At 36.6% G+C, this 19,210-nt stretch overlaps 1 protein-coding gene across 9 annotated transcripts in view; it reads left to right on the plus strand.

The window, feature by feature from the left end:
- Positions 1 to 19,210, plus strand: part of ATXN7L1 (ataxin 7 like 1) — a 113,581-nt gene that overhangs the window by 82,354 nt on the left and 12,017 nt on the right. For all 9 annotated transcript variants that reach the window (XM_071733942.1, XM_071733941.1, XM_071733944.1 and 6 more), the window contains 5 exons: positions 6,084 to 6,367; positions 11,142 to 11,224; positions 12,073 to 12,329; positions 14,537 to 14,729; positions 16,990 to 17,111. In XM_071733942.1, coding sequence (XP_071590043.1) covers positions 6,084 to 6,367; positions 11,142 to 11,224; positions 12,073 to 12,329; positions 14,537 to 14,729; positions 16,990 to 17,111 — 939 coding nt within the window. The remainder of the gene's footprint in view (positions 1 to 6,083; positions 6,368 to 11,141; positions 11,225 to 12,072; positions 12,330 to 14,536; positions 14,730 to 16,989; positions 17,112 to 19,210) is intronic.

Below are 19,210 nucleotides of genomic sequence, written 5' to 3' on the forward strand. Positions count from 1 at the left end.
ATCTTTGTAGCTGCTCTTTGAATGCTCTCCTTCTTTTAGTTGGAATATGAAGGATTATTGTGAATACATCACCCACAAATACCTGTCAGCTCTGATTTGTTTCCCCTGTGTATCTCTCTAACATCATTGCTATTAATACAGCAGTGCTTAGAGACTGGAGCACCACTGTGCTGTGCACAAGATAATTGTAAACTATAGTTTTCTGAAGCTTGCAGTTGAGGTGGTAAGAAGTACAAAGGGTAAATAACAGGGGGGGAAGCAAAAAAAGACCATGACGATTGGTAGTAATAGCAATAATATTGATCTAGTTATTATAATTAATAAGAACAGCCCAGATCCTTAGCCTTTATAAAAGGCATTCCTGCAGCTGGAACTCTCTTCCTCCCTCCTTACCTGCCCACAGGAAGCTGCTTAACTTGCCATGCCCCAGCACAGCTTCTGAGCACTGCCTTGGAGTATTTCGGTGCTGTGATGCTACAGGGTGTTCATTTCCACCCATCTGCAATCCTGAGGCAGTGTAAAATTGGGAAGAAGTGTTAAAGCTAGCCCTGGGATACAAGCTGAAGCAAGTCTCTTTGGCCTCCCTCCACAGGGATTAGCCATTGCCTGCCAGAAGTTCTGAAAATGAAGAAAATAAAACAGAAATTACATGGTTGTCAACAACATGTAGCAAACTGACACTCTTTCTGTAAACAGAAACACGATCACAAAGGTATTTGTGATCCCATTACTTGATTACCCGTGGGTAATAATTTAAAATTTATAATGTAACCTTTCAAAGGGTCTTTTTCATCAGCTCTTAGTCTCTATTTCTTTGTGTTAAGAAACACCATGCTTCATACTGAGGTTGAGAAGTGAAGCTAGTCAAGATTTAAAAATATTCTAAATGCAATATGGAATTGGGAACAAAATTCAGCAGAGTTAATTTGGACCATATATTCTAACACTAAATCACAAGAACTTTTTTATATTGTAGAGGTGACCAAGCAATGTAGAATACAGCAAAATTTTATGGTTTTAAATGTTTGTGAATTTCTTTGGTAACAAATTTTAAAATAATTGAACGGGTGGATGAGGTTGTAGAATTAATATAATTATAATATATGAATGTTATGAATGACCAAAAGAAAACCACAGCAGAATTACATAACAACAAAGAAACATAATTTTAAAAACCCTAAGGAAAGGAAAATAGAGGTAATAAGGAGCTCTGGGCATGGGAGTGTTGCAACACACCACAAGTTTTTTTTTTCTTGTTGGGAATGACAATCACAAGCAATGAATTGGAATTAAAAGAATTTGCCACAAGATAGTGAGGAGGGAAGGAGATTCTCACTGTGGGATTTTACAGCAGATTCTGCTGAAGGTGTAGTTAGAATAAAATAGGATAGGTAGGACAGAATAGAATTTCAGCTGGAGGGGATCTACAGTGAACATTTTGTCTAACTGCCTGACCAAGAACATGAGAAAACAGAAGGAAATATGCTATCCTGTCTGAAAAAGAGAATGAGTTTTTGAGGCCTGTCATGGCCAACCGCTTTATGTAGCCCTTGGAAATTTTTGTAGCCATTTTCTGGTTCCCTTCTATGCCATCAGCTTTGGTATTGAACCACTGGTCAGCAACACTGAAAGCCATATTCAGCTATAGTCCAGTATCAATATAAAGAAGGATATATGAAAACTGAATTTGCTCCTTTACCTTATTTGCCATATTCCTTTTTTAATATAAGCACAATAATACAATAAAAGTTTATAGAGCTTGTCAATGGAGAACATCAAATATTTTCGTTACTATTTTCTAGTTGTTTCCCTTTATTTCACTATGGACTGAATATCTTCTTGTTTCATGTGTACATTTGCTGGTATTAAAATAATTTTTTAGTTAATGAACTTTATCAAACACTCTGTGCTATTTTTAACAACTGGCTTTATTTCTTAATTACTTCATTTCCCTCAGTTCTGATTCCATCAGTAAATTTATCACCAGTAACCTTACATGAGTTTCTGAAGACCAGTTACATTTTCAGTCACATCAGACTTGGTAATGATGGCTTAAAAAAAATAAATCCCCCTAGCAAGCACCTTTATTGAATTATTATTTTTTTTAAAACTAGCTTTTAATTTTTTATTGTTCAACATGTGCTTTTAAACTGTTCTTATTTGTGCTTTATAATGCCCTGCAAAAGTTGGAACATTTTCAGTGATCTTTGTCAGCTTAACTGGTCATCCAAAAGTGAAACCGGATTTGTTTGCCAAGATATGAATTTCAGCAAAACCATATGAAATAGTCATTTATCAGTTTATTTTAAGAGCTTTTCCGTTACTTTTTACAAGACATTCTGGTTTGGGATTTCAATGGGGATGCAACACCAGCACTTCTTCAAGTTGCCAAATATTCCAAAGTCAATTAGAAATTAATATGCTGAGACCAAATATCTCTCCAGCTCTTTTGGAACTCATGACCATATTATCCTGCTTCCCTTATGCTAAAAAAAAAAATTATTTTTCAGTTGGCACTTTACGCTTTCTGAGGTGTAATAATTTTATCTGATTGGAAAACACTATCATGCGTCCTTCTTAGTATAGTAGAAATAGTGAATATTTCTGTCATTTTTGCATCACTAGTAACTATTTTACTGTGTTTTAGGTAGATACTGCTATTATTATTAGAATTTCTTTTCTAAAAAAAAAAGGTAAATTTGCCCTCACCAAATGTAGATTTTTCTCACCTTTCTTTGGCTGTACTCTAATTTTTCTCAGTTTTATTATGTGCCCTTCCTTGTTTTTTATGTTTGTTGCATGTTGCTTTTCTCACCCTCCCTTTAAGCAGCTGTCTTTACTAAACCTAAACAGACTCTTCATTAAAAAAATCCTTTTAAAAATATAGTAAATAGGGTATTAAGGAACTTTAAAAAATTTTCTAACAAACTTTAAAAGAAATCCTAAACTTCTTTTTTTTAAAAACAAATTTTTCACTTAAGAAACTCAGCTTAGGAAAATAATTCTCTGCAACTATAACATAGAAATCTTTGTGATTTATTTCCCTTTTGAGTCCTTAGCAGTTGATCATGATCACTGGTCCTGTGTAGCTTCCAATTTTCTGTTTGGTTATTGATTCATCTCTGTGTTAAGATAAATCTGGAATTCCTTAATGTTGAATGCAGCACCTGCTCATATTTTATTTTTTTAAAATATGCATATAAATTACCATCTCTAACTTCTGAGATATCCAATAGTTTATTGTAGACTGCCAGGAGTCCTGTAGAATGTGTCTTCAAATATTGGAGTATTTTTCTTTTTTCTTCTACACTGCAATTAAGTCCATAATGAAGGTTGATGTGTTGATCTGTAACAAAACAGTGAAAATGTTTCCTCCCCTGGGCTTTTTTGTTGTCACAGTGATCCACCCATATGTGCCCTTAGATTTGAGGTTCTGAGCACTGCAAAATAGAGAAACTTTTAACTTTTTTGAGATCTATTAACCATATTTTACTACTAGACCAGATAATACTCTTGACCCTTCCACTGTGTATCCGTACTTAGAATTTACATGTTAGAAATGGGGCATGAAGATTTGATCTTAGGTTCTTATATAGCTTTTAGATAATAAAAACTACTTCATCTAGAGTAAAAAAAAAAATCTATTTTCAGAAGATATAATTGCCATCTGTTTAAACGAAAAAAATAAAATTCTTACCCTGAGATGTTATAATTTGTATCTGTCACTTAACTAAAGAAATTCAGACCAGTTTAAAAAAGTAGGTGACCAAATCCTCTCTTTCATAGCTGCATGTTTATATTATCATTGAAATATTTAATGCAGTTCTGGTTTTGTGAGTGAGTTAATTTTTTCTTCTTGGTTACTGGCCAGCACTCTACACTTTCCTGCCATCAAATCTGTGTCCTGACTGCTGTATTCATGGTACCACAGCATATGGAAGTTTCATATAGTTTAATTGCAGCTTTAGAGTACATCGTCTTTCTAGTTTTATATATGTATTATTTATATCAATGTTCATACATTTTTCTATGTTAAAATACACTTAGACAAGGATGAATACCCACTCCAGCCACACACTGCACTTTCTGCTTATCAGCCATGGGGACACAGAGTAGCCCACAAGTTCAGGCTCGGAGTAATTTTGGACCCTGCTTCCAATGTTCCCTAAGGGTGTCCCAGGGGAATGTCTTCTCAAAATCATCTTTTTCTGAAGGCAGAACCTCCACACCTGCTAACCATTTCTTCCATAGGAAAAATGTAGCGAAAGGGCCATTTTTCACATGCCATCTTTCAACACAAAAGACTGAAATTATGTGAGACTTAGGAATGGAAGGAAGCCCTGAGCTGTATGATGATGTGCAGATGGCCAAATGTTGCCTGTCTTGGAACATTAACAGCAGTGTGGTCTCTGGCAAAAAAACTCTGCTTACCTGAGCTGCAGCATGCCAGAGGACTTCAGAATACATACTGATCTAGCAGAGTTGTGTATTTAACAAATAGCACGAGTATTGCACCAGTAGAACCTCTGCACTACCTTGCAAAATTACGGCAGTGATGTTGCAAGCAGGTTGTTCTTTGAGTACAGTTTGCTAAGGAGTAATTTCTTACTCTTTATAAATATTCATTTACATTTGTTTATTTTATTTATTTATTTATAAATATTCATTTTACCTTTTAAAATATTTCATTTTACCTCTAGCCCAGACGTAATAGATTAAAGAATATCCAAGTTGTAAGATCTTTTTCTGTATGGGACAACCTGCTTGATTGCCACCTTTGTACTGGAGATTAAAATTATGAAGGTTAACTTCGCTCTGTGATTCAGAAAGGGAAAGATAGGAATACTGCTAAGGAGACTCTCATGCTTCTACATGAGGAATTTTTTTTTCCCTTCTAAATATCACTATTGCATCTTTATTTAAGAAAACCATGTTTCTTTTGTTTGGTCACTGTGGCATGGCAGTCTGAAAATTGTCATTTTTGCATTATCTGTGTGTGAATTTATTTACCAGGCAGGCAGTCAACTATTTGGCAAAAGGAACTCCTCAAACAGTGTATGGGAAGAACAGAGTAAGTGAGATGTTTTCACTTGCAGCCTCCAATGAGGCCTGGGCTTAAAGGTCTGAAAATTTAGATTTTCTAAATAATATTTTCTCTCTGGGTTTGTTTCGGTAAGGAGGGATATATATTGTATATTAATTGGTAGTCAGAAGACAAACAGTTTTGGAATTGTTGTGTAAGTAAAAACCGGTTACTGCTGCTGGATATTTCCTCATCAGGTAGGAACCGGAAACGTTAAAACAACGTAGGCATTGAAAGTCACTTCTTTCAATCTTTTTTGCTGCCAAATTGATAAGATAAAATTTTTTAGTGTCACAAATACGCTGTGGCAGTACTTAACTTAGGAAAAATTAGATACTGCAAACTTTATTCTATAAAAGTAAGCTAATAACTACATTGGGAATTTTAATTTTTAAGTTCACCAGGTTTTATTAAAAATACACTTTAGTAATGTGCAATTCATCAAGGACTTTAATACTTTAAAAGAGACAGCTGTTAAGACTTCTATGCTTAAAATCTCTTTTTTCCTTGTTTCCAGAACTTTTATGTCATTCACACACTTCTGAGCATCTGAATTATTTTCGTGTTTGTTTAAAAATATTAACATGGCTACAAACCATTTCCTGATGCTGAGTGTATTCAGCATACACGTGTCTGATATGAGCTTGTGTTAAAGGCATGAGACCATATATGCAAGGGGATATGTTTTGCAAAGAACCAAAGAAATACTTTGTTTATGAATAGCAGAGAATTGGATCTTAGGAAAAAACCAAGAAAGAAACAAACAAAAAAACACCACACAAAGGTTCATTTTCATAATTCTCTATATTGCCAGGCTTTGAGATACCTGGTTTTGTAAACCTATGATGGAACAAGAATAGTCAATAATATATTTCATTTTAGTCTGGTCTGAGGATACTATGTCACTTGCACTGAAACTTTTTGTCTGTGTAAGGGGATTAAGTAGCTGTTTAATTTTGGGACAGAAAATACAACTTGAAGATTTCCTTTGATTTTGCAGTGTTCCTGTTCCAGTAGTCAGCCTAGAGAAAATTCCTAACCTAGTGAAGGCAGATGGTGCCAACGTTAAAATGAATTCTGCAACCACTACCACCATCACCTCCTCCTCAGCCTCTGCATCTACCGTACCTGCTCCAACTTTGGTTAAATCTGGTTTGACATCCAAGTCAGTGCCACCGTCACCAGAAAAGATTCTGAACGGCAAAGGAATTATAGCTCCATCAATAGACAAGAAACACCAAAATGGCACTAAAAGCAGTAACAAGCCTTACAAAAGACTTTCAGGTGAGTGATGATGTAATTCGCCTTTTGAGATAGTTCATCATTCTTCAGTAATATTTCTGTATCTCAGAAATAACATGCTTATAAAATGCTGTATCCTGATTTTGGTTTGATTTTTTTTTTTTTTTTTTTTTTTTTACTGTAAGATGCCAGTTTGCATATCTGAAAAAGAAAGCTTTCACACTCTTAGCATGTGTAAAGTATTTTCAAAGTACACATTCTGTTCAGCTTTAAATTAGAGTGTTTAATGCATTTCTCAACTGGTCAACAGGACAGATATAAATATTTAAGGAAGCAAATTCATTAAAACAGAAAAGGAGAAGGCTTCCTCAAACCATTATGCAATTCGGGTCTGTTTATAACAAAAGAAAATGTGTTGTGGTTGCATGACTTTAGTACAGACATGATCACGTTGAGGTTTAAGATTATCTGCCAAGTCAGGATTTTTCAAATGGTCTTCTTTCTTGATTTTAAGTACTAGAAAATTCTAAGAAGATATGAGGAGAGCTGGGGAAGCCTTGTAAGTCATTAATCCCCTCCATCCCTCTCCTCTGGCACCTCACATGAGTGAAGACCTTTGTAGCCTGAGAATCTCAGATCTTTCTCAGGGTGACAGGATGACAGGATTGAGGGTGCAGTGCTAAATGTGGGACTGCCCTGGGTGGCCTTAGGCAGGGCATTTCCTGTGCAAATCTGGTACCAAAGCACAGAGCACCCCATTGTTGGGGAGGGCAGAGGTTCAGTTTAAAAAGTTGTCATCTATTTGGAGTGAGAATTGTTTTCTGTGGAGTTTTCTGTGACCAGTGCCAGCTGTTGGGGAGTGAGTAGAGATCTTGCCCCCTAAAGCTAAAAATATATTTTTGTTCTGAATGAAAAGAAACAAAAGTGTTTTGAGGGATTTATTTATTTATTTTTAAAAGCAAAAGTAACTGACCCGAGTTTACAGCTTCAGAAGCTGTGCAGGGTCTATTCATCAGCTGGCAGTACTTTGTGATTTGGGCAGGAACTTCTTGTGTGTGCTGAAAGGCTAATTTGGCTGATGGCAGCATGATCCGCATTAGGTTGTCACTTCTGCAGAAACTTAGTTCACATGATTTCTAAATGTGCACTGGTTATCAACCAAGTCTAAGTTGTAGAAGATAAATGATTTCATTTCCAGTTAATGAGTGTGCCCAATTTTTTTACTGAATATCAGGTTTATGTTTTCATTTTCTCAAATTTGGCAGTTAGCCTGTGGTACCTTGGCTTGATTCCAGACCAGTGAGGGGTGTGGGGTATGGAATGATGCCATCACTTGATTGCTTTCTTAACTAGTTAAAGGTGGCATCTAAGAAAACAAAAGCATTGTTTATTTAGTGTTCCATGAAATGAAAAAAAATATAAAGAGAAAGTAGCTGGTTAGGCTTTTAAACCTTATATTTCACTTGTCAAGATCCATTTCATTATTCTAATAAAAACTATATTTTGCAGTTAATTTAAAATATTGGCTTGTTTTAATGGTCTAGATCCTTAATCAATTATGAATTCCAAGTTGGGCAATTGAATCTAGTGCTTTTTGAGATACTTGTGTTCTTCATATCACCACATATGGCAGGACTGTAGGTGATGCTCAGGTACCTTTTTCTGTGCAAGTGTTTGCTGAAATGTATTCATGAAGGAGACTCATTTCTGTAGGGCCTTCCCTCGGCTTGACTGTGTTTTTTGTGGAGGTGACTCTGTCTTAAGCTGTCACTCCCAATGTCTTACAGGCTAGGGAACTTTTTATGGGTGCAGATTTCCAAACAAGGCTGGCACTCTGCACAGGGCTGTTTGAGCTCTCTGATAGACATCAGTATACTTCTATATGGTTAGCAAATCCACAGAATTGATACTCTTTTTTTTTTTTCTAAAGCTCTTGTGTAATTGTGAGATTTGGAATCCATTCTGTCTTGCTTCTACTGCCTCATGTATTGATGTAGCAACACAGTAATTTAGTGATGATGCAAAGAAAACTCCTGAGAGCACTGCAGATGAATGGCTTGCAGATTGTGTGTCACTATGATGGATTCCTCTCCATTATTAAACAGAACTGTGCAAAGGCTGAGAAAGATTTTGGAAGGTCAATGAGATTATTATTTTAGATACCATGTAACTTTCATTCATTTTACACTAAAAGAATGGCTCAGAAATTTAGGTTTTCTTCCATCAGCTGCTGTAGAACTGTACTGCTGTTAATTTTACAAGCTCTTGAAATAGGTCTGGCTAGTTTACATCTGTTTTCTTTCCTTTTTGGTTACCTCCACTATTTCTCATGCTCTTTCCCTAACTGTGACTGACATTTGTCTTTTGCTTTGCTGAGTGCTAGTGGTTGTTTGCATGAGAAATGAACCTGCCCAGTTTTCAGGGCCACTGTTGTTGGCAAGAGAGGAAACAGCTTGTGGAACCACAGAAGATAGTCTCTACCTTCCCAGCAAAAGTGGATCAGTGCTCCCCAGTTGCAAACATAAAAAAAAAAAAAATGCAGATGTCCAGTTTACACCAAGAATATCTGTTGTGTTGCCAGTGGGAGCTTGAGTTAATTCAGTTTGGGCTCCTTCAGTGAGGTTATAATGAATGCTTTTTACTCCCTTCACCGAACGTGAAGAAATGGGGACTGTTCTGGAGAAACAGCTTCCTCAAGCTCTGTCTGTGCATTAGAGTCCAGGGGTTCTTGCCCTCCATGTTTCCTAGTATAGAGGTAGTCAGAAGCTGAATTTTGTTATTGCTAAGAAGGAGATAACCTTAATTTCATGTGTTGCCCAAACCAGGCACATCTGAAGCTGGCAATTAGATGTCCATGATTCCTCTGGAACAGCCACACATATTTGAGACAGAATTGTTTTCCTGATTGCTTAGCATTTTCTGTTTCTCAGGGAAGGCGTGCTGTTTCCTTGCTTGGTACATGGCAGAAGCTTTCATTTTTTTCTAAGTATAATTCATGATTTTTACCTCTATATGGGTTCCTAAAAACTGAATTTGCTATAACCAGTCCTGCAAGTCTTTCTTGGCTGAGACACTTAACAAGTAGCAATCTGATTGCTCCCAAAGGAATCACTACTGAAGTATTTCCCTGTGTGTCCAAAAAAGTCCTTGCCTGGTGACTTTCAGAAGACATTCCATAGCCTCATGATTACCATCAGTATTTTTTATTTAAAAGCATATTCACAAGTCCATATAGTCTATTCAGTTTGGTTTTCAATTTGCATTGAAGGTTTTTAGGTGAATGATTCAGGAAACTGTGATAGGAATATCATACACTCAAAAAAAGAAAATACCAACCCAGTAATTAACTCCTTCAATTCATGAACATGCATTTTAATTCATTAACTGAAAAAAAAAAAAAAAAAGTTTATCATGTTTAGTCATACAGAGCTTCTTTTCTGCTTCCATTGTGACATAAAGGCCACAAAAATTACAACTACATGTAGCAGGCTCCATTCCCTTTGTAGATTTCACCAAAAAAGCAGTGTCAATTGTTTTTTCCAAGCTCACTTGCTGGTGTGTCTCTGATGATAGGTTAATAAGATATAACCCTTTAATGTTTGCATTATAATTTCTAAGTCCATACAGCAGAATATATAAAAATTGTAGTATTTGGGATATCTGGATGACAGATGCCATGTGAAGTAGGCTGCTTGGCCTCACGTTTCTTCTTCCAGCTGCTTTACTACCTGCAGTGCTGTCATAACATTGTCACATAGCTGTAAATTGCTGTCTTCATCTTAGCTCTGATTTGTTTGTTTATAAAGAATTTTTAGATCCTCAGATTAGATGCTGTATTTGAGTACAGGATGTTTATGATATCTGAATGTAACACCAGTGTATAGTTAAAATAGGCTTAGGCAAATAGTTTATATTCCACAAACAAAAGCAAGCCAGTCTGCCAATTAAAACATATTATTTCAAAGTATATAAAGATAATGGTAGATATTTTTTAGCACCATAAATTAAAAAATATATGTCCACAGTTTTGTTATAGCTCTGTAGTGCAAATCCAGAAGTTATATTAACATAACCTAAAGGAGGTGATGGTATCCATGGTATATAAATACTAAAATATTAATGAAGAAGAAATTTGCAAGTGCAGCATGTTAAATATTAATGCACTTTTAATGTTAATCTTGAGTAGAACTCACGTAAAAGCCTTTTTTTCATAATCTTTGCCAACTTTAAACTCCATGCCTTCCTTCACTTAGGAAAATAAGAATTAACATACATATTATTTTTTCACAGATCTAAGGGGCAGATTTAGATAAACTTTGTTTTTAAAATGCCACTAGTAACCTTGCATTTACTTTTCGGACACCATGGGTTTATTTTTCAGAGTTTCTGAGTATGTCAAAGAAATGTGCTTTGAAGCACATGTGATACTCAGTCTGCAGGTGTCTCAGCCAAGCCCAGCAGCTGGATTCCCCAGTGCTGTTTCATGGCCTCAGAGGCAGCCAGAGCTCGGCTTGTGAGTTTTTGGCTTGGGCCTGTGTTTGGGCCACTCCGAGCACAGCTCTGTACACAGACTTATTTCAGTGAGGTCTGTGATTGAAGTCCTGCTCTAAATAGTTTGAAACATGTAAGAACAAAAAATGCACACCTGGGAGTAATGCATTTTGCATTATCATGAGTTGCTGAGGTTGGGGACAGTAGTTCAGGATGAACCTGTCTCAGTCAAGTAGTATTTGGCAAAAATTAAAAGTACTCTGGTTGAAATTTCTAATCTATATTTTTTCTCCTTTTTCTCTCCACCCATCCCCCCATCAAACAGAAAGAGAATTTGACCCAAATAAACACTGTGGAGTACTGGATCCTGAAACAAAGAAACCTTGCACAAGATCGCTCACCTGCAAGGTATTTTTCTTAGAAGATAAAATATCAGATGCTTTGTTATAGTTTAAATCCTGCCACAGTAGTTTGAAAGGTCATACCTGCTCCTGTCTTACAGACAATGGGTATGGTATTCAGACGCTGTCTTCAGGTAATTCTTTTGAGTAATTCTGTTCCTTTGAATCAGAGCATCTGCATTATTCCACTTATATTTCTAAAAGGGTTTTTTCTTGTCATTTTGTTATGCAAAAAGCATTAATGTTTCATGTAGAAGCACCAGCATTACTTTAAATGCACCTTTTTTGGTTCATGTGTGCAAAAATGTTGGAATATAGTTAATTGTTAGGAAAAGAACTAACGTGACTTTTGTGTAATAAATTACTTGGGGACTGCCCTTGTGATAGTAGTAAGTCTCACTTCAAAAAATAGCAGCAACCTAAGACATTTATAATGAACATTTGTATGTGTGTGTGCTGCTTGTCTGTAGAGATGATCTGGTAAATTCACTTTAAACTGTATTTGCATTTTTCAATGACATCAGTTTTTCATTGTAAGTTAAGAGCTACAATTACATTATTTCTTAATATTTTAAAATTATTGGAATTCTATTTTCGTTTTGCAAAAGGTAAGTCAATAGACTCTATTATATGAAAACTGTTGCAAAATGTAATTTTAGCCTCCATGTTGACATTTCTTAAGAATAACTGTGTAAGTTATCAAAGATAATGTGGAATAACAGCTTTATTTCCATAACTGTGGCTAAAGTTGTTTGAAGTAGATTGATCTTTTAGAGTTTTGGTGTATCGGAAGTATAGAGGACTCATAAACAATGTCATGCACACACAAATGCTTTTTAACCACCCTATTTTTAGACTCATTCACTTAATCATCGACGAGCAGTTCCAGGCCGTAAAAAACAGTTTGACATCCTTCTAGCTGAACACAAAGCTCGATCCAGGGAAAAAGAAGTTGCAAAAGACAAAGAGCATCCACCATCTGCAAGGGAAAGCTATCAGAGCCAGCCCACACCAGCACAAGACTCTCTGTCAGGATCTTCAGTGAACTCTGGGCAAGAATCTAAAGTAACGTCTCCTGCAAAATCTAGACCACCAAATTCTGTACTTCCAAGGTAACCCATTCCCAAATGTGGAATCTTGCATTCTGAAGGTGCTTTAAGAAATGTCATAGTCTTTCATCTAGCTAATTTTATAATTATTTGGTATTTCTTTAGGCTGTTGCATGTTATTAATGTAAAACTTAGTAATGTAAGAGTTTCTCTTAGCAGCAGAGGATCAATTACCTTTATATTAACCTGCATTTGTTCATGGTAGCCTGTGATGTGATTGGGAATGGGGTTGAGGAGTGGTGTCCACCTTCTAATTAGAATCTCAGACAAAATGCATTTTTTTTGCTAACATGGTCAGTAATAATTAGGGAAGTTTACATTTGAGTCATTCTGACACTTTGGGGAGTAGAAGTGTGTTTATATTAACCAGAGTAGGTACCAGTGGTGAAATTTTTCACATTTATGTAGAATTTTTTAATGCAAATTCTTCACCAATTACAATGGAATATCTTGTAGAACAGTTGTAATTTAGTGTATATTAGTGTATATAGTGTATATTACAATGTAAGCAGGTTCTTCAAATTATTTCAATTCAAATTATAATAATTATATATATTATAATCGTTATATATTATAATAAATTACAGTTAGTTCAAATTCAAATTATAATCTCAAATGAGATTTATTAATTTTTTTTTTTTACTGGTTTTGGCTGGAGCAGATAGAGCTAAACTAGTTGGTTTTGTCTGTATTTATTTGGTTTTGTATTTCTCTTCTTTGTAGAAGCCTTGGTCAGGATTGGGTGCCCATTTTGGGGCTTTTGTGCTAAGATAGTCCCTATTTCAAAGCGAGGTTTTTTGTATTTGCTATCTCAGCTCACAGAGACAGCCATTTCCAGTGTTTTCCCTGTGTTCATCAAGCTGTAATGAAATTTTATTCATACAGTGGCAGAGGTGGGTCCTACCGGGCTCGAGTGAAAGGACAATGAAAGAATGCCTGTAGATAAATAAGTGGTGTGAAGCCTGCACGTTTCTTGTAAAATGAGTGACCTTACACAGTCCATGCATAGAGAGGAGGGAGCACACAGTCACAGGCAGACATTGATTTTAGTAAGCATTATAGTCAAAGAAACAAAACCGGAATGTCATTCAGGGAGAGTCCACTGAAGAAATTGCAAAGGTAGAGGTACATGAGGAGGAGGATTTTAGCAGTCATATGTTATGTTTGTACAATCTACCTCTGTTTCTGCTGGAGTGCCTCTGTTCTGTTGTCCTGTGTTTTTGCAGGCAGCTGTGCCAGAGGAAAGCCTTGCTCCCTCTCTGCAGGGAGCCAGCAAGCCTGCAGCTTTGCTGCTGGAAGAGGTTATGCGAGTGCTCCTTGCTCTGCTGAGGCAAAGCTTGCTGCCTTCACTGAAGGTGCCTGGCCTTGACCTGGCTGACTTTTCCTGAAGGTTAAGGAGCACTTTCACAATCTGTCCCTCACAACAGCAGCTGCAGCCAGTATTTCTAGCCGATGGACAGTGCTGAGCAATCCCTGCTCAGTTCGGAAGAGGGCACCTGCTTGCAGTCTTAATGACTGATCTGTCCTGATAGCATAAATTCATGAGGCTGAACAAAATCTGAAAATCATCATCAGCACAGACATATCCTTCAGCCTTAGAGATCCATATAAATGCTTGGCTGTACAGACAGCTATTGAGATTCCTTTTCACCCCTACTTATAATCTGATTTGTTTCCAAGCTTCTTTCGTGCCCTGTGATGCAAAGGCTTTCCCACTTTGTTTTACTGGATTTTAGACAAAGGTAAAGAAAACCTACATACTGCAAGAGGTTCTCCCAGTTACTTCGTTTGTTGACCTCGCTGTAGAGGATCAGCTAAACATTTATTATTGTATTTAGTAGACTAATTTCAGTAGTATTCTTGTATGAAATAGAATTTCATAACTGGACCCTTGGGATCAAGTAGAGTAATGGTGCTGTATAAGAAACACATCTGATTTTTGTTTGCTTTTTTTATGTGATTTGCCTCTCAAGACCTTAAACCTCCTGGCAAATACTAAATCCCAGGCTATACAGAGGTGCTTCTGCTAACATTAACTTGATGATAACCCATGATATATTTCTGACAAAACCAAATTTCATCTATTCTGTATATTTCTGTCTTTCTTTATATGATAATTTCTGGTATAATTTACTTTGACACTTGACACCAGTGGGTAGGTTTGGAGAACCTTTGAACACTCATAATTTAAATGTATATTCTGCTTCTAGACCGTCATCTGCAAATAGCATAAACAGCAACAGTTCTTCAAACCACAGTGGGTATGTACCAGAACTGCCACTGCCTTCCATGGGAGGAGATTTAACAGGCAGATTGTCCAGTGATGAAGGAGAAGCGGATGGAGCTGAAGAATCTGAGAAATTAGACTGTCATTTTTCTGGACACCATCCCAGACCTCTTGGGGTATGTGTCTGTGTCTGGTCTGCCTTGCTGTTATTCTTACATAATTAAGGGAGAAAAAAGAATTTTTTTTGTAAAAATATAAGGAATGAGGACCTTACATTGTGAGAACTGTATTCTAAAGCAAACAATGGTAACTCAGGTGTAACTATGCTGAACTGAGAAAAGTTTTAAATGTGACATGAACAAATAATCTCTTTGTTGTCATAGTTCTTATAAAATTGTACCTTGCATTTGGTTATAGTTCTGAAAATCTGAAGGCAGCAAAGGGCTGTTACAGTGCTTTGTCGATTTTTGTATACTGGTTTGGAGCAGTAATTAAATATAATTTATGTGAGTGTGGACTTAGAAGTTATTGCTTCATTCATCTAAAAATGGAAAGTCTAGAGCACGGCAGAGCCCATCTGCTCTGGCAGCAGCATAAGTATGTGCTTCTCTGGCACTGTTTGCATCTTTCTCCTGTGATGGTGAGAAATTTCATTGTAAGTAGTAAGAGCTGCCTTGTGGCATTATCTCTGCAGTGTGAATTTGTTTACACTGTACAAACCAAGAAGTAAGTTATGGGAGAACTCCTGAACTTCTAAGCAGTTGTTTCTCATAAAAATTTAGCCAAGGAATAAAATCAATGAAGTCTTTGCTTATGTGTTTTCCGTGTGATTTGCAGAATAAAACGAACACTGTGGGAACTGTAGCATTGTCTGTATTCCCTAGAGCAAAGAAGAACTTGTTACTGTCAGACACCAGGAAAAAGTATGAGCTGAACATAAAATGACTGTCAGATGAAATTCTTCAGTTATTACAGCCCTTAGAATATTATGACATGCTGTAACCTCCTGCTTCCTTGGTATTTGTATTTTTCCCTATTTTTGCTGGCTGCTTCTTTATGAATTAAGAGCTAAAGGCTTACTGCATGTCTGTCCATACAGTTTAAAAAAATAATCGAGGAGCAGGTACCTTCAGTGAGACATGGCTATCAATAGTCCTTTTGGTTTAGGATCCAAGTTGTTTCAAGGCAAATCCCACTGACTCATCTCTTCTTTGAAATTTTACCATCTCTCAACTGATGCAGTTGCTGATAGTGAGCTGTTCTGAGCCCATATCAGTGTGAAGTCAGAAAAGATGCTGTAAATCGCCTTCAGCACAGTTCATGCTAACTTGCTAAATTTCATATTGGACTGTTTGGCTTATGCAGTCCCCCTTCCAGTTAGGTGGAAGGACAAGGAAGTAACAGGGACAAGGAAGTAGCTTCTTAAACTACCTCTTAGCAGAAACTGATCTGTGTCACTGGGAGGTGAGGCTGGCTTATCAACTTAGTTGGTGGTTTTAATTAACCTCTTTAACCTTGTCGTGAAGCAGACAAGATAAACAGTTACAGTCACCACTTGCTGTCCATTAAGCTGAAAGGTATGTTAAATAGATGCTTTTCTACTGCATCAGTAGCTTCTGCTCTCAGCCAGAATTATGTGACTTGGTCCCTGCATGACAGAGGGTTGTCTTGTTTTCTGAGGATGATTTTAGGCAGGTTTCTCTGCAATAATAGATGTTGCAGCATTTCTCTAAGTCATGTGAGATCAGTAAGACTGAACTGTAGAAAGGGCAGATTCCTAATCATGCCATTTCAGCGTAGTAGGACTTTGCAGAAAGATCTCCAGAGGAAGTGGTACAAATAGTCTTGAGCTCTGCAGAATTCTCAAAATATCTGCTGCTCTTCTAGATGATTTTCATACACCATGGAGAGCATATCCGATGCTCTGTTGTCATGCAGGTGCCATGGATGATAGTTTATTTTTAACTGAGATGTCACTGGATTGTTTGTTCATATAATATATTTTAAAGATGCTCCAATTACACCTTTCTCTTCTTCAATTGTATTTTTATTCCTGCTACACAATTATGAGATCTAATGTGCATAGAACAGTGTAAATGTCTTTCCAAAGCATAAGAGTATTATTAGCCAGAATTGCTTCATTACTGGTGCCTTAACATTTATATTGTTTCTGTGTCACAAATATCACATTACCTGATAGTAAGCTGACTTATTAGTGAAGTATGAAGTATACCTTACACTAAGCTGAAACATTATGCACACATTTTGTATACCATGCAAAAAGTATTTATGCAGTAGATTGTGAAAAACACTTTTTAACCGTGTTTTAAATGCATGACACAAATGACAAAGGTGTTCCTGGACCCGTGAGTGTTAAATATTTTAGGATGTAGTAATATTTTTTGATAAAAAACGTTGCAATATCCTTTCTTTCAGTTTTGTTCATATGGTAGTCGCTTAATGGGAAGAGGGTACTATGTCTTTGACAGAAGATGGGACCACTTTCGATTCGCACTAAACTCCATGGTGGAGAAACACTTGAACTCACAGATGTGGAAGTAAGTGGGATTTCTGCACTTGGTGGTTAGTTTAACATTTTTAATTCTGTAAAACTTTAATATTAAACACTCCGTGGGAAGCCTATGTAAAACTTATCTGTGTTACAACATTGCAGTAATATGAGTACAAATGTTCTCTTCTCTGTTAAAGAATTACAGCACAACAGAGCAATCTCCTAAATTGTAAATTTCTGTCAGATTTAGTACTTCTTTAATCCCTCTGAATCTGAAGAGGAGTAATTTGGTAGTTCTGTTAACATTACTTGAGAGCATTAAAGCTTGGTGTTTTCTGGATTTGGAGGTACATTTTGATATCACATAATTTTATATCACACAGGTTAGATTTTTGCCTAGATGTTTATATCTGTGTCATGCATCCATGTCACCAGTTCAGACTTTGCTCTGTAGGACTTGTCAGATAACAAACTTAGTACTCATTTGCCTGTGCTTGAGATGGAACATGAGAGGTTTTTTAGTCCATGGTGCCCTTGCTGGCTTTGACGTCTTAAAATGTTATTACTCACTATTGAAGCACCTCTATATTACATATACAGGTTCCATGCACTGTAGGCTTTGGCTACACAGATACATTAAAATAGATGGCACTTCCAAAAAAGCTTCTGGGTTTTTTTGAGAAAAAATATATTTGAGAAGTTCGTGGCATCTGCAGATAGGACTGAGTTTTTTGGGGATATTCTACTACAGAACATGCATTCTTCCAATGTAATGACACTAAAGCGCAGTGTTTCATGTCACTGTTTATTATCAGGACTGTGTTATATTCATTGGATGCCAGCCATTAGATAAACAAGGTTTGATATTTATTTAAATATATTTTTGAAGCACTAAAGCTTGGCTTGTCTGACTAACCTGGTAACTTGATGATAACAGTGCTACTGTGCTGGGAGACATAGTTTGGAAATGGTTGGGTTTGCTTTAAAAGGGCCAGTTTCGTATCTTTTTAGAAGACAGATCGTTCTTGATCTGCAAGGGGTTCCTCTCTTCTACTTTTAAATTTGGCTGTTAACTAGTGTCAGTCGCCTTCCACGAATAAAACTAATTTGTTTTCCTTAGAAAGGAAATTAAAACTTTTTACCTATTGACTTTGTTTGTCTGGTGAAAAGACACTTGGGCATATGAGAAAATGTTTCACTAGTACCACTACCATCACAGAAAAAAAAAAAATCTTTTTAGTAGCTATATGATAGAAGAAATAAACAGGCCTTCATCCTGCTCCCACTAAATCCAATTGTAAATGTTTTCCCAAATTCTAGCTGTTTATGTAATGTCTAATATTTTAATGAATTCCATCTGTACTTACTTGTCTGTATAACACAGGAAGCTCACAGTGTTTAACCCCTATTGTATCCTTCTATTGTCCTCAACCCTCCTCTGGACTTATCTTTCCCTGTCTTCCCCAAGCAGGGGTATGTGTAAAGCTGTGATTTTGTAGCCAGCACTAGCCCAGCTCTGTAGCTGTGGCTAATGGTACAGGGGTGCAAGGCCATGCTTTGAGAATGAGAATGACATTTACAAAGTCCTTTTTATCCCTAGTTCTCAGAGTACTTTACAAAGGTGGGTAAGAATTTTGGCTCTTCTTTAAAAATAAACTGAGGAATGGATCTGATAAACAGCTTTGTTGGCATAGCAAGTCACAGGCAGGAGGGCTTCCTCGTTTCTGGCTGCGTGGACTGTATGTAATCCCTTATGTAACAGTGCCATAAGCAGTGTTCTGTCTGACAGTCTCCATAGGAAGAGTACCAGGAGAGAACACTTGTAATTAGGATTTGATTTATGACAGAGCAGCACACCCAGTGCTGCTCTTTTATCATACTTACTTTGAGGGCAAGAGTAAGCCTTTAAAAACTGAAAAGGTATCAGTAGTGAGGATAACAAGGGCAGAGTTATGGTGATGCACAGGTTCTTAACAAAGAGAATAAGATTAAGCTGTGAATTAAATTTTAGTCTAGCTAATAAGAAAAGCTCACGTTATAATTTTCCAAGACACATTATGAAACTCTGGTTCTTTGGCAACATGGGTCTAGATAAATAATAGAAGGTGGTGACTGAATTGAAAGAAATTTTAATACATTCTACTG

Source organism: Heliangelus exortis, chromosome 1, assembly GCF_036169615.1.
Source record: "Heliangelus exortis chromosome 1, bHelExo1.hap1, whole genome shotgun sequence".
Taxonomy (NCBI): Eukaryota; Metazoa; Chordata; class Aves; order Apodiformes; family Trochilidae; genus Heliangelus; species Heliangelus exortis.